The 15,211-nt window shown below is 36.2% G+C and overlaps 3 protein-coding genes across 6 annotated transcripts; all 3 read right to left on the minus strand.

Moving 5' to 3' along the window:
- Positions 1–489: 489 nt before the first annotated feature.
- LOC111810305 (lipid transporter) lies at positions 490–8,926 on the minus strand. 4 transcript variants are annotated; one of them, XR_015411752.1, is made up of 16 exons: positions 8,657–8,926; positions 8,139–8,218; positions 7,727–7,818; positions 7,416–7,576; positions 7,177–7,328; positions 6,424–6,542; positions 5,792–5,955; positions 5,537–5,611; positions 4,640–4,711; positions 3,788–3,925; positions 3,399–3,554; positions 2,740–2,792; positions 2,498–2,673; positions 2,145–2,405; positions 1,771–1,835; positions 490–1,095 (listed from the first exon to the last, which is right to left on the minus strand). XR_015411752.1 is itself a non-coding variant. In XM_023696997.2 (14 exons), the coding sequence occupies exons 1-14, from the start codon at positions 8,742–8,744 to the stop codon at positions 2,345–2,347; spliced, it is 1,587 nt and encodes a 528-aa protein (XP_023552765.1). In that variant the 5' UTR covers positions 8,745–8,926; the 3' UTR covers positions 1,986–2,344. The 4 variants fall into 4 exon arrangements, 1 of the variants encoding a protein (XP_023552765.1); XR_015411751.1 differs by lacking the exon at positions 1,771–1,835; XR_015411753.1 differs by lacking the exons at positions 490–1,095; positions 1,771–1,835 and adding an exon at positions 1,840–1,979.
- Positions 8,927–9,442: 516 nt separating this feature from the next.
- On the minus strand, positions 9,443–11,760 carry LOC111810910 (large ribosomal subunit protein eL15z). The gene is made up of 4 exons (XM_023697750.2): positions 11,614–11,760; positions 11,109–11,275; positions 10,111–10,308; positions 9,443–9,904 (listed from the first exon to the last, which is right to left on the minus strand). Exons 1-4 carry the CDS (start codon positions 11,615–11,617, stop codon positions 9,659–9,661), a joined length of 615 nt encoding a protein of 204 aa, XP_023553518.1. The 5' UTR covers positions 11,618–11,760; the 3' UTR covers positions 9,443–9,658.
- A 574-nt stretch (positions 11,761–12,334) lies between these two features.
- LOC111809756 (uncharacterized) lies at positions 12,335–15,149 on the minus strand. Its single transcript, XM_023696161.2, has 9 exons — positions 15,002–15,149; positions 14,834–14,889; positions 14,673–14,733; positions 14,210–14,249; positions 13,832–14,070; positions 13,691–13,754; positions 13,413–13,504; positions 13,092–13,325; positions 12,335–12,706 (listed from the first exon to the last, which is right to left on the minus strand). Exons 1-9 carry the CDS (start codon positions 15,035–15,037, stop codon positions 12,554–12,556), a joined length of 975 nt encoding a protein of 324 aa, XP_023551929.1. The 5' UTR covers positions 15,038–15,149; the 3' UTR covers positions 12,335–12,553.
- Between the last annotated feature and the right edge of the window lie 62 nt (positions 15,150–15,211).

The following is a 15,211-nucleotide window of genomic DNA, read 5'->3' on the forward strand; positions in this document are numbered from 1 at the left end:
GGGGAAAAAAATTTATATGAAATTTGAGAACTTTTCGTTAGGTTTCCCTAACGTGAGATCCCACGTTGAGGGTGGGATGGATTGTGAGATCTTAGATTGCTTGGAGAGGAAAAATTTCTTCCTAACATGCCTATTTCGACCATACGTAATGGGCTGAAGCAAGCAAACAATATGCTAGCGGTAGGCTTGGACTGTTACCGTTAATGTTTAAGATATTTAGTAAATCTTACGCAATTAAAAGGCCCCCTGAAATCATTACATGTCATACGCGAAAGGGTATACTTTTAAGCATCAATATTAATCAAAATGGGCATCACCACACATTTTGAGGGTTTGGGTAAGGTGTTAAAATGGAAAAACAAATGATTTAGACCCATCAGATGTTTAAACTAATATCACATAGTTTTCGAGTACAACAACTAATCAAATTAATACTATCGACTGAATTATGCTTAAATTGGTCCGAACACAATTTCAACAGCCTCTCCCTATTGAATTCAAGATTTTATAAGTAGCAAGAATTTACAAAAATTATTGAGTCCCATGATTCATAGGTTTATTGTAATAAAGACCATAAGTTCACTATGATATTTTGAAAATAAACAAAGAATTTTGAATAAACTTTTTTGCTGTTGATGTGTGCTTCTGGTAATCATCATGGATACTGCAATTTGAAGGCAAAGATAAAAACAGAGTGAAATCCATGAAAGGAATCCAAGCACTGAAGAAGCAAGACTCAAGAACTCTCATCATTCTGCTTTAGAACATGGAACATTTGTATGATGAGTTTTGTTGGATACAATGGCTAAAGAAAAACCCCCAAAGTCTTCATCTTAATCATAAGTTCCATTTCACCTTTTCCATCTTTTTGTTACCTTTTTCTCTCCACGCTTTCAAACCTTATAATTACCTCTCTCGATTATAATTTCTTCACACCTGAAATTGGAGGCCAACCCACAAAACCATGAACCATCATCACCTCTGCTCCTTTGCCCATCTCCTTCTACCAATCGAGCTTTTATCGAAGAATATAAAACAGCTTGCAGATACAACGGGTCGAAAAAACCTATGGCATGCTCTTCACTCAACGTGTTGCTTCATTAGAGATAACAAACAGGAAGAAGAATTGAACTTGAATCCCACAATTCAAATGAAGGAACACGCTGCTTTAGGTGTTCATCTAACTAACCAAGGAGCATAAACAATGTCACATGTATAGTAGTTTCGAATTTCGCCATTGTTTTTAAAACCAAGTGTAGAAGATAATCAAGGGTAACTTTCATTTTCACTTGCAGATGGAAGTGCAGAAACTAATAGGACATCCTTGTGACATGACAGTGTGAAGAACACAGTTGAAAATAGAAGAAATCAGGGGGAAACCAGCAGATTGGAAGAAGTTTTGGTTTTCAGTTGTCAACCACTATGACTAGTTAATGGTTGGAAGAGCATAGAAAGTATTCCATTGGATAATTAGTCATATGCAAGGCTTTTAGAAAAGATATTGGGAAAAAAAGTGCCTTTCTAAAGTGCCCTTCACTCTGGCTTTTGTTAATTTCCGCTCCTATGTTTCTACTAACAGTGCCTCTTCAAAGGGACATGGCAACTACTTTTGTTCAGAGATCCTAAATGAAGAAACAGGGCCTCTTATGAAATAAAAGAATTCAGCAGAATAATCAATAATGGATGATGCTTAAAAAGCCATATCTAATATCACACCATATATATCAGATAATATCATCATTATACTTGGAATAAAAAATATTAACGTACCTTTGCACATGACGAGCAAATACTCCTAATCATTCAAACTTTGACCAAGTTTAGTCTGAAATCAACTGATCTCATTTATAAAAAATGATTCAGGTAATATTACTTCATGAATTTAACATATTTCTATGTATAATTGCTTGATGAAGTAGACCAAAAAAAGGGGATTGCATGCAAATATCAGAAATCAGATCTCATCAGCAAAGAAATATCTGAATCAAATGGTCATAAAAATGGAGTTCAGATGACAAAACTGATAGAGGATATAATGTACTTATGTCAAGATATCGGATAACTTGAGAGCATAGTGAAGATAAATTAGCATTCATAGACTACTGATCAGTAATTATCTTGCTGAGTTATTTCTGAGAGATTACCAAAGCTCGGCGGTATTCATTTGTCCTTCTCCTGTCATGGATATGTTCGAGATATTATCCTCTTTGGCTTTCCTACAACTTCACAACTGATTCAAATCGAACGGGAACTTGTGGCAGACTCAACAAGCATTTCCCGTTGCCATATCCAGTCAGATAAAAGAAACTTTAATATAATGTTCAGCTCCCCAGGGAAATGCTTGTCAATCGGAATGTTGACGGAAACGAATAATTTTGTTGATAAAGGATCTCTCACGGCGATAGCTATTAAGAACAAAACAGAAATAAAATTCAATAAAACAAAGAGTTTAAGCAAAACAAACTTCAACTTAATCAGAATGAAATAGAATACTCACATGATGAATAATGACACAAGGAAGCAAATTAAGCCAATCGAAAAATGAAGCAAGAATGTTGACCAAAAATTTTGCTGGTCCAGAAATAGTCTCTCTGAAATAAGAGTCAGAACTCCTGAGAATAAGAGAAATATCCATCCTGAAGGCAAGCAGCTGTTGAAGGAGAATGAAGAGTTCTGTAGAGAAAAAAAACTAACATTATTAATGGGGAAAAGAAAATTGTGCTTATAACCAAAGCATACCTTGAAGTAGCGTTTGATGAATACGGCGGAGTACGTTATCCTCAAGATCATATCTTTTACAATAGTCAAGAAAAATACTACAAAATTTCCATTTCTTCAATGAGCATCTAATCATTGTGTGTTCATATTCGTCTTCATGTCCTATGAACGATTGAATTTAAAATAGTAACATCTGCTACGAATTTTAAAGATATACGGCACCCTATATCTAGGCACGTTCAACTTGAATGACAAAATGAATGGTGTGAGGAACTAACCATTATCAAACATATATATTCAACAACAAACCATCTTTTCCTTAATATTGATGAAAATAATTTATTGGCATTGCTAATGATGAAACCAGTAGACTTCTAATAATCACAAACCTGCTTTTATCTATATTGACGCGCAATCCATATTAGATGTTTATCAAAGAAATTTGATCAAACAGTGATGAAATAGTTCCCTGGAAGAATTTTGTGAAACGCGTTCTCAAAACATGGTTTCAAAAGTTTGTAGCCAGCATATGTATGGGGTTTGCACTTTGAATTTGGATTATAGAAGTTCGATCGAAAACTATCATAAATGGGAATAAAAACAAAATTTACCAATAAAATAATAAAGTCGGAGAAAAAAAAGGCTATACGAACTATCTCGCAATTATAGAAAAAGGATACTTATAGAATTAGCAAAAATCAAGCCAACTACTCCAGATGACCGGATCAGCAGAAAATTTAGCATGACATAGATCAATGAGAATAGAAGCAATGAGTCATTTGACTTCTTGAGCTGGCTCTCATTTGCAACAGCATGTAGGAATGCTTCTGAAGTCCCTGATGTAAAATTAACGCAATGACATAAATTAAGGCCTTACAGCCTGCAATTCTGGCCAACGATTGTTTTTTTTTTAAAAAATGCTAAGAAAAAAGGATAATGAGATTTCAAAGCGGAGTAACTTTGTCGATCTAAATGAACGCAGCCCCCCGCACTTTCCCTTCTTCGCTGACGTTTAATCATATGCAGAGAGAAAGACAGCAGTTAAAAGAACAAACAAGAAATTACTAACCATTCATAGCCAGCACGATGATATACAGGCAATAATATCGGAGAGCTGTTGGTGCTTCTCCATCACTCCATTTCTGGCCATATAACAACCTAATGAGGGCATAAGAATAACTTGGACCAAATGCCATAAATATAAGGCCTGCATGAAATCATAAAATTCATTTTAAAGATCAACTTAGAGATAAGAAAATAGTCGATCTCAGAGGCTTCAATGCATTGCAAGGTAACTTTCAAAAAGTCAAAAAGGGAAACCAGGTGGGAGTTTAGAAAATGTTACATGCAGGTTGAACTCCATTTTAGATTAGGAGTATAATTATACATCAATGATATTCAATTTCAACAAAAAAGTAAATATGAAGGAAAATTCTAAATTTTCACTTTTTAATTTTTTTACATCAATCATAAGTATTCCAGACCATTCTGCATGCATCTCCATCGACTCCGATAAAACAACCACGGACCCAATCATGCAACATTTCACATCAAACACTTATGGGAATTATAGTACTTTAGGCACTTATAGGATGTGTAATATATGGCTCAATCCAATTTAAACAAAGTAAAATTAATACCATAACTAGACAACCGAATTTCATATGCTAAAACCAGCCAAATTTGGAAAGTAACACAGCAAAGATTATTATCTCTGAAGTGCCTAAAGAAGCCATTCAATTTCAGGACTTGTGTGGAATTATCTCAAAAGAACTATTTCTCGCATAGGAGCATACTTCAAATAACAAAAATATCATCAAATTTTTACTGTGCAAAGAAAAGAAAGACCATGAAAATTAAGGACAATCACAAATAATTGTGTACAAAGACTATAGTAATAGAATTAATTGAAATTTCATACCAATCAGCAAAACTAACTTGAGAGCTTCTGAAAGACAGATACCAAGCTTTCTGGTTTTATCTGGGTGTTCTCCTATCAAATAGAAAGCAAGTCAAAATAAAAACCAGCAAATGAAAATTTTGAAGTCATGAGAAAGGTCTTTTTTTCCCTTTCCCTGTTTGGAGCGTGCTTCTTGGAATTTTCATCCACAAACTAGCCATCTTCATTAAAATGCTTGTTTTATAACAATTTATAAATGCACATTAACCAGAAATCAGAAGAATAGTTTCTGAAAGTAAACAATTTAAAAAAATGCATTATATCCACAAATCTTGAATACTGATAGATGGAGGCAAGACCATCATCTCTACTAAACTGTCTAGTCCTGCCCCCTTTTTCTAGGAACAGTAGGAAAGAAAACCAACCTTGCCTTGCATTCTAATGTTCTATGGAGGTACTAAATAGTGAATACTAAAAGAATCGTTTAGCCCCCACTTCGAATGTTGAAGAAAATTAATATTTTCCCTTCCTCATTGATGACATATGCAAAGGAGGAAGCAAGGATGATCGGGGAACGATAAGTAAGAGAGTGGGAGGAGGATAAAAGAAATCAAAATAAATGGGAGAATGATATAACCAAATAAATTAGACCCCGAGAGATTGAACAATTATACTAGACAAAAATCTTAAAACATTCCATAGTTGAACTCTGGAACTTTATTTATAGCTTGAATCGATACACTATAATTGAACAAGTCGAAGGGGTCTGGTTTGAGAACTAAGCCATGCTCTACAGTTGTTACACAGAGGTATTCAATAAAAATATGTATACTTGGAAGACAGAAAAAAAAAAAAAAAAAACTTAAGATTCTAATTTCTTTTGTAATTTAAATAAAGGATTAAGATGAATATATAAACCTGATGCAGACCTTGCAAATGTAGTGTACGAACTTTCTTCAAATGGAAGAAAAACCAGTCGCACCACTAAACTTCCTGAATATAAGTAAATAACTGCTATTAATATACTTATTGAGTTGAGGATAGTAGAATATCAAGATCTTCACAATCTTATCCATAGAGGTAAAATAATTTTGATACGAGTCTCAGACTTTTAGCAATTCCCCTGCATGAAATCAGAGTGAAATTGTACCACGAGCTCAAAAAAACGCTTACCCAATTTATCTACCAAACCATAGACTGCTTGGTTATATGGTGTATCTAACCACACAAGAACCATCTTTTCGCCTTCTTGAAGAACCAACTTTCTGAAGGATTGTAAAGTAAATAATATGCACATGTTTGAAAGCTTCTTATCAAAATCCTTCATGTTTCCTATTCTGTAAAAACAATCCATAAGAACTACATAATTCAAAAAGGTAAAGAAAAACGGGAGTGTAAGTCATACATCCATCATTTAAAGCAAAACAGAAATTCAAGGTGGCAAGTATAAAAGTTAATACTGACAAACTTTAACTTGAATTAACTTTGTGCAAGAAACACACCCTCATTGCACTTGTCACTGACATCTCATTCCAAATTTAGTAAAAATGACGCACTACATTTTATTTGCAAAACTAACTGCATGTAGATTCAAAATACTTTTCCTTGGGGAAAGTTTTCTGAATCCAAAGAAAAAAGGGAGAAAGAAAAAAAGAAGGGAAGGAGAAAACGCAGGAAGGCATGGTTATGTAGATTCTTGCAAAACACACTTCTGCTGATAAATAAATGTGTATTGCAGGCAGAGAATTTTTATCCATTGCTTCAAAGAAAATTCTTGCAAATATGTTGAAGAAAATGGTAAGTACCTGAAAGGAAAAAGATCTGACCATTTAAATGCACGAAAATAAATAAAGTAGACCCAGTATCCTAAGAACAAGCAAGCGCCATATGCAGATTGTGATAAAGAAAATATGATTCCTTTCTCCTGCCAGTAGCCAATGAATTCTAGTTAGCAGCAGCAATCGATATATAATTGTTATGGGGTTCAAAAGGTTGAGAATAGAACAGATGAACTAACTATATATTTCAAAGAGTGAACTTCAGAACATACAATTTGACACAATAAAGTAATAGTAAATAGATTACAAGCTGATAGGCCTTAGCCAACAATTTTACTTATCAACATAAACTAGGGAAGATTTGATAGCTTCCCTTTCTCTACCAGTTTATCCTCAGAGAACCGTTAGAATACACAGCAAAAAGACACCCTTCCCAATTTATCCACAAACTAGCCTAGAGAACTGCATTGTATTAAACCCACCTAATAGACCCGTTGACTTTGGCAACTGACCAAGAAGCACGGACCATGTTACAGCTCTAGGACATTTATCAATGAATACATCACAATCAGGATAAGGTAAATTCATGTGAGGTCACCTCGATAATAAAACATAATTCACAATGTTCCATACAAAAGCCTATATGCAATAAGAGATGCAAAAAAACTAACTAACCCATGAGGGCAGGAGTAATGGAGAATGTGATAGTCAATAGGGATGATGTCTTAGGCTTTCGAGGTTGAGTATTAATACAGACAGTTGGTGTCTTCTAAATCTTACCATGTTACTTGACTTCACTAGGAGGATGTACATCGTCATGCAACGTGAAAATGTAGCCATGGTTTCAACTAGAAGTCGCAATTTAAGAAGAAGCAAGGTCTGAGAAAGAATGTACAAGGGCTCTGCCAATAGCTCTAAAATACACGCACATCCTGCCATAAAAGAAATACAAAAGTAAAAAAACAGGAACGCTATGGTTCAAGGATATAGAGGTTCGACGTAAAAAGGAACAAGGTTACCATTAATTAAGATGGCTTGGGCATATGGATTAGAAAAGGGAATATCTTGCCACCAAAGAACCAGATAACATGCAGCAAGAGTAATAACCAGTCCAAGTGGGAAACTTAACCAGGCTACTTTAAGTAGCCTCCTTGAATTTTCCTCAACTGAAGTGCTGTCACTGCATAACATAAAATTAATTCAAGAGCATAAAATTTATAGCTGGAATACAGCAACAAAGAAGTTACAAATCAACATTACAAACTGAAAAATGCTATATATAGTGGTTGAGGAAGTGCTTAATACAGCACCAGTAAGCATGAGAATGCACCTTAACTCGGCCCGCATGCATGCTCGTCGAAATCCCTCCCGGCTAAGAAACAGAACACAAGTCACAAAGAGATGAAATTGTACTGCATAAACCTGCATTTACAGAAAACGTTTATCAAATAAGTCACAAACATGTAGACAATAGTTCAAAATTACAAATACTTCGTTGGGGGTGGGGTGAGGAATCTTCTAGGACGAAACATTCAAGCGTTACACAATAATTGATGAATTCATTTTTTATTTTATGTTTTAGTTGTGTCTTCCCAATTAATTTCTTCCGGTTCTGACTTACAAGGTCGTCAGTAGATTTAACAACGTTAAGTTACATTGCATGAGAATTATCAACAAGAACTCAGTGACAAAAACACATCTAAATTCCAACGAATGGAAGAGAAATGGAATAGAACTAGTACCGCATAATCCTCTTCCGTAAGATGCCTCACTATCCACAAATTGAAGATGAATGGAATGCCTCTTGACAAGAATTGGGTAGCTGAACCATAATCCAACAGAAATATCAGATTGTTAAAGCACAAACTGAAGCGTTATTGTAAATGAGCTAAGACGTGCAACCCTTTATTCAATTCATCTGGCTCTTCTCAACCCCGATACTCCCAAAGAAACAGAATAAAACCAAAACTAAGAACATGGCTCAACAAAACTCGTCAATTTGTACTAAAAAGACAAACTCACTCCCCAAATTATCTACAATCAACATTCCGAAAATCATCGAGCTTGTACAATAACAGGGTCTTTATAACTGTTCGTAAATAAAATTTATTGAAACAAAAAACATCAATCCGCATGAACTTTCCATACCAACCAAGATCAATTGGAGAAGAAAATAAATTCTCGGCCAAATTAATAGCCTACAGCACAACAACAGAAGACACATGGCGAAAATAAATAAAACACCGAGCTCTCAACTGACCCATTAAGTACTTAAACGTGCGAGAGAGATTGGTAGCGTCCTTGTCACTGGCCATTTGAGATTCTGTAGCGGCTTCAGGCTTTGGCATTTGAAATGGAGTGAGCTTAATTTATCAAGAAATTGTTTTCCTTGGTTGAGTTTTCTTATGATCTTGGATCTCTTGGCAATCGGAACAAATGAAGTCCACAACCTAGAATGGAATCGGATTCCGAGCTTCAAAATCTGGAATATAGTCCCGACAGTCGCAGGGATTCGTTCTGATGACGGCACATTAAAGTTACCGCGAAAAAAGACCAGACGGACCGGTTAGGTTAGTCCGGTTGGTCCCGCCAATATTTTCCCAAAACCGAACCGTTCGGTAGTTTTTTCTTCTTTTCATTTCTAGTTGTTGGGTTTCAATCCTATAGCTAGGAGAACGATTTAACCGAGCAAGACTTTATCAGATACGTTTTTGCATGCTTTTTTCATCGAGATTGGGATGAACTTCTCAATAGGATAGGATTCGGGATTCGAGATTCGGGATTCGAATCCATATGAAGTTCTGACCATCTATTTCTCTAACGTTCTCATCCTGAGTTCTCAATTCAACCAAATGGTTTAGTATTTCAAACTTAAAAGTGAATTAAAATGGTTAAACTCACTTTTATTTCAAAAATATGTTTTCGATTGTTGGAAATGATGCTTAATCTTTTGCAAATGATGCTTAATCTTCTCCATTTCAAGCAGCATTTGATATTCGATCCCATAAAGTTCATAAATTGGGTCAAGAGAAAATAAAATGATTAGTAGAGGGAAGAAGAAAAGTCATTTGTAACATAAATAGCCGAAGTTTTCTCAAGAAAAGAACCAAAAATGTGTCCACATGAAGAAATAATCCAAAAACCAGTTTGCCTAACAGTAAAATTAAACAAAAACTTGGAAGAGCTAAAGTTTCTATAAGACAACCAAGCACTTGAGCAAAACAAAAGGATGATATAGAATCTAATGAAGAAGTCACTGAGATTAACGGTAGCGACGAAGAGAAAGAGTGTTGTTTCTTTTCCATGTTGCCCTTCTTGAAGGTCTTGCCTTGTGGTTGAGATGACCCTTTCCACGAAGACCTCTGTACTTCTTCCCAGCAGATGTGAGTCCACGAAGTTCCCTGTGCTTGTGTACAGGATTGCAGAGCCAGTTTATTCTAGGATCGTTACGAATAGCGTTATGGGCAACGTCAACCAAGATCACTTCAAAGTATTTGTAGGTTGAATCCTGCAGTAAGTAGCAAAGAGAAATTATCAGAGAAACGCTTGAGCATGAACAAAAAATTAGGCATGCAGGGATCATACGGGAAGGTTGAAAAGTGACTCATATATTTTGGCATATTTGGTTCATTGAGAAAACAATGTATGAGGAATAAGTGTATGTCAATGCCAAGATCATTTCATTTCATCTTAATATACTTGATTGATTGTTACCTCGTTAATCCAGTAGGAGTTGAGGACCCTAAGACCACCCAACTTACGCCCAGCACGCTCCTCAGCAACTGAACGCTTACTGCGTTGAAATTTCAGCTGGGTAACACCCTGGTTTGTTGGCTTACCATATACAATACCCTTAGGAACAGGCCTCTTCCTTCCACCACGCCTCACACGTACGCGGTATACCACATAGCCCTACAAAATAGTTACTAAAATAAGCAAATGCACAATAATAGACAGATGATAGAAAAAAAGTTTCTTATTTTCAAACAAACGCAAGAAGATGGTTCCACAAAAAATCAAATGGGGAATATCCTTTTTTTTCATATTCGAGATCTACGTTTTAATGTGCAAGATTAAAAGATCGCAAGTCATCCACTCTTCTGGCAAAACAAATATCAAAACTACTTCTATCAAACTTAATTACTTAAGCGACTAGAAGAAACATTCCATCAATCTATTGAATCATTAAATAGAAACTTCGACAAGGAAGAGAAGTGTGGAAGGAGTCAGTATTTCCTCAATGTGGATCCACATTTATTCCTAGTTAAAAGCATTCCACTCAATTAGCAGAAAAACCAGAGTGATACAAAAAATTAAGAACATTTATCTCTTAACAATGCATCTGATTGAAAAAAAAAAACACCCAAGTTCGAGTTGGACAAAACTAACAGAACCACAAAGCAATAGAAACGAATTCTGTCTAAGGTCTAACAACCCATAAGATAGACGGTCTATTCAGGAAAGAATTAAGTAATGCATAAATCAAAGCAGGGTCGCGGGTATATGTCATTATTTCATAGATGGAGTATCAAATGCTACATGTAAACGAATTATGCAAATGCGTAAAACTTCTTAGGAAAAAACTCACAGCAAAAAGTGACAAATTCATTCTTTTTCTCATTACTTCTCAAGTTCTTCAACATGTCGTGAAGACCCAAAAAATACATAATAAAGCAAGTACCAGCAAGGCAAAGGCATTGAAATCCATGTACCTGTTTGGCCTTGTAGCCCAATCGACGTGCCTTATCCGGGCGAGTGGGATGCGTAACACGAACGATTGAAGGGTGCTGGCGATATTCCCAACACCTTACTCTTTGCAGAAACCTCATCACATCGGACTGCTTCTTCCTCCATAGCTCAGACACGTACTTATAAGCTCCTGATAACGACACAAAATCAATGTCGAACCCAAAAAAGATAAGGTTCCAAAGAACGAATTTTCCAGCTAGAAAAAACGCAACAAATACGAAAAAGAGAAAAGAAAGAGATCTAGAGCACTTTCATTCCCATTGTGTCAACATAAGCATTCAAAAATCTTCCTATGTTCAGAAACTTCTCATGAAAATCTTCAGTAAAACTAGTATCAACATACAAACCTATACTTTGATGAATTGTGATTAAGAATGAAAATGCAGGAGGTCAAGAAATACGGCTCGAGTAAACATATTTGGAAGCAAAGCAAGGATCGGAGAACAATGAGATGACACTTGTACGTACCCATTTTCGCAGCGCTCGGCGGAGAAGACGAATGTAGCTAAAGAGAGAATTGAGGTATATAAGTCTGGTTGTCAAACTAGGGTTTTTCTAGGGCAAACGCCTTATGTTTGGCATTTTTACAATTTTGTCCCTAGCATGGCTCTATCAAACGCTGTCGTTTTGGCTCTCTTAATAGTTTATGCATTGTTAATTAGGTTTATAGTGTCTTCAAAATAATTATAAATAAACAAATAAAATTGTGTTAAAATGAGACTTAGTTGGGTTTCCACCAACGAATCAGAGTAGTCGTAATTGTAGTCTCTAGTTCGAGTATCATCTATCATTAAATCTTATCATTGTTTATTCATGGGCGATGTCGTTGAATATTTGAATATTTGCAAATGTAGATTGTCGAGGAAAATTACAAACATGATTGTTTCTATGTCAGGTTTCGTCGGTAAAAATGAGAAACTATAAAAAAAAGTAAAATATTTTTAGTACCTAAGTTTAGTCATTTTAAAAGTACGTGGCTAAAATGAAATAAGTTCTAAAATATGAAAACTAAAATAGTGTTTTAATCAAGTTTTAAAATATGGTAAGTGTAGTGTCAAAAATCATTAATGATCTTATTAATTATTTATCTTTAATATTTAGAACTTACGATTATTAAAAAAACAAAAAAAAAAAAACATTTACAGTGTTATCCACATTGTTTAATGACAACCCACTACACAGCTAGAAATTAGAGAGAATGAACACGTTCTTGTTGCATTGGATTAACAAAGGAGGCAGTTTGGTGAATAATGTGACATCCTAAGAGCAGCAAAACGCAACTTCCTTACCTACTGAGCATTTTCAGTACACACCCATTGGTCATATCCATCTTGACATTGTATGGATCAGCCGTTCTTTCCTGTTCCTTTTGAGATGGTTGTTCTATCCGCAGGCCTGCTCTTCAAGTTCATCCCAAGTCAGTCATTGAATTCAAGAGGGAACCTATATCTGGTGTCACCACGACTCGTTTGCCAATTTCTCCGAGATCGCAGCACTGTCCCTTGTCGGTGTTGATCGCCACAACATGTTGAAGAAAACTGCAGTCTAAACCAGAAGAAACCTGCAACAGCCCCAAAAAGAGAACCAGAGTAAATCACTATATATGATCTCTAAACAAGGACGGTAACATATAACCGTTCAAGCCCGCCGTCAGTAGATATTGTCCACTTTGTCTAGTTATGTATCGCTATCAGCCTCACAGTTCGTTACAAATGATATCAGAGCCAGACACCGGGTGGTATGCTAGTAAGAAAGCTGGACCCCAAAGAGGAGTGGATTGTGAGATTCCACATCGGTTGGAGAGGGAATGCTTAGACCCGTTTAAAAACCGTAATGCTGACAACTATACATAACGAGCCAAAGCGGACAATATCTATTAGTCGGGCTTGGGTTGTTACATTAACAATGCTTGATTTCGATCTTAGAACGCTAACGACATTACTCACGTCGTAAAGTGTATCTCCCAGCCTCAACTTAACAGCTCCACTCTTGTATATCAGTAGTTTCCCCATATATCCACCGGGCAGGTTCTGTAAATCGCCCAGCTCTGATGAGCCAGTGCTGATTGAAGATCTCAAGTTTCCTACCTTCTCCTTTCCTGTTGAAGTAGATGATCGTTTGGGAAAAGGAAGACGAGCAGGAAGCTGAAAAAAGTACCTAGTATTCTCAGAATTTTCATCCTGCAGCATCAAAACACCACCATATTATAACTAGATCCTGCATGTATTCATATATTTCAAGCCACATTTATCAATGCATTCACCAACCAGCAATCCAAGATCCAAGGCAGGTATATTAGAGTTCTCATCACACTCCCTATCCATCACATCCTGCCCGAACTCAGCTTCATCAAGCAATTCTAAACCCCAACAAGAGGCAATAGAGTTAGCAATTACAGAACAAACCCAGAATCATCGTTCACCAAGGTAACAGGTTCATATCAGCAGAGATAAACAAGCCCTAATCTAAGAACTCAATAAGGTCCGCTTCCGTTTTCAAGATTGATTATAAGATTTTGAGTGACTTCGAGAGAATAAAGACATACCAGGATCTCCAGAGTAAGGCATCCGTAAAGGAAGCGTAGTAGGATAGTAAGAATTATGGTAATCCTGAGAAAATATCATGAAATCAGGACGCTAATCTGTGTGTGCGCGCGCCAAAAGTGAGATGGAGAAAGAGAAATTACCCATGGTTCTTTGTAATCCTTCGTGTTCTTGATTGCATCCTCTGTTTTTTCATTGAGATTTTTCCCATATTCTTCGAAATCCATAGGCAGAGGCGAGATAAGTTCCTCATCTTCAGCAGATTCAGGCTCATTATCATTTTTTCTGCTACTGTTTCCGATTTTGGGGACTCCATACGTTCTAATAGAAGATGATTCTGATGCCGATGCCGCACCAGGCCCGAATGCAACTTGCACAGAAGCTGCAGATATGGATATCAAAATAGAGGAAAAGGTAATGCAACAATCTTGATCATGAACAAGAAAACAAATCTGTTCATATGGGATCAGACCGTCAAAATTTCATTGAAAAAAATACATGGATTTCGAAAAGGACTTCACATTTTTTCTCGACTTTGTTCCCTCGTTTTCCAAGATTCTCCTACAAAGTGGAGAAAGAATCAAATGAATTCGAACAGTTCATGAACTAACATTAGTGAATGCCACGTGGTCAGATCAGACGGTGTTAAAAGTTAGTTTAAGAAAAATGTTAATCTGAACCATACACGTGTCCACTAATCACACAAATTATTCTCCTAAATGAATTTTATTTTCATCTCGCAAGAAATGAGAAACCCCAAACGCTGCTCGAAAACGAATTCATTTCCATCCCAAATTTTTTTCTCGGGAACCAAACAGAAACTTGTAGTAAAAGCGTTGCTAAAAACTGGGGAAGAAATTCAAATGTTTTATCCACAAATTTCAATCCTCCAAAGCTGAAGTCAGAAATACAGAAAATCGTCTAAACAGCAAACGAAAAATGTACAGAAGAATTCGAAAATCATAGAAGAACAAAGGAACTTACAGTGGCACGGCGTAGGAGGTAGCGAGTTTGAGCAACATTACCAACTACATCTTCGTCTTCACTGTAATTCGCCAAACAAATTAAGGATAAGAACAAGTTGACCGAAACTTTGTGCAAATTCAGAGACCAAAATGTGGAAGAAGATGAGATCAGAGGAGTACGTTTTTGGAGCGGGGGGTGGCCTTCTGCGCGGTGTGGATTTTGGGGCGAATTTGATCTGCAGAAGGAACAGAGAGGCAGAGAGATGGAGAAGGGTTTAGATCTAAATCGAGTTCAAGTTGAAGAGGAAGCAAAAAAAATAGTTAGCTGAAACCTGAAAATTGGGTTACCTTTCTGCGCGGAGGAGATGGATCGGGATTCTTCATCAGCTCGAGGTTGAAGATGACGAAGGGCAGGGAAAGGGGGAAAATGGTGAAAAAGAAAAATAAGAAGGATTCGAACCCTAGACCAGGAGGATCTTAGAACTGAAGAGTTACCAAGCAAGATGAGCTGTTTATACGATCGATGTCTACAAATTTAATTATTTAACTTTTAATTTT

Source organism: Cucurbita pepo, chromosome 14 (assembly GCF_057944985.1).
Source record: "Cucurbita pepo subsp. pepo isolate OVF chromosome 14, ASM5794498v1, whole genome shotgun sequence".
NCBI classification, from domain to species: domain Eukaryota; kingdom Viridiplantae; phylum Streptophyta; class Magnoliopsida; order Cucurbitales; family Cucurbitaceae; genus Cucurbita; species Cucurbita pepo.

Excerpts from the sequence above, each read along its gene's own strand:
- LOC111809756 (XM_023696161.2), bottom strand. The coding sequence starts at position 15,037 with ATGAAGAATCCCGATCCATCTCCTCCGCGCAGAAAG. Across the intron at positions 14,071-14,209 it reads GAACAAAGTCGAGAAAAAAT|CTTCTGTGCAAGTTGCATTC; the intron begins GTGAAGTCCTTT and ends CCATATCTGCAG. Across the intron at positions 13,505-13,690 it reads GCCTTACTCTGGAGATCCTG|AATTGCTTGATGAAGCTGAG; the intron begins GTATGTCTTTAT and ends GTTGGGGTTTAG.
- LOC111810910 (XM_023697750.2), bottom strand. Across the intron at positions 10,309-11,108 it reads TGGGCTACAAGGCCAAACAG|GGCTATGTGGTATACCGCGT; the intron begins GTACATGGATTT and ends ACTATTTTGTAG. Across the intron at positions 9,905-10,110 it reads ACTCCTACTGGATTAACGAG|GATTCAACCTACAAATACTT; the intron begins GTAACAATCAAT and ends TACTTACTGCAG.
- LOC111810305 (XM_023696997.2), bottom strand. The coding sequence starts at position 8,744 with ATGCCAAAGCCTGAAGCCGCTACAGAATCTCAAATGGCCAGTGACAAG. Across the intron at positions 7,819-8,138 it reads TTACGGAAGAGGATTATGCG|GTTTATGCAGTACAATTTCA; the intron begins GTACTAGTTCTA and ends CTGTAAATGCAG. Across the intron at positions 2,674-2,739 it reads TCATCAAACGCTACTTCAAG|AACTCTTCATTCTCCTTCAA; the intron begins GTATGCTTTGGT and ends TTTTCTCTACAG.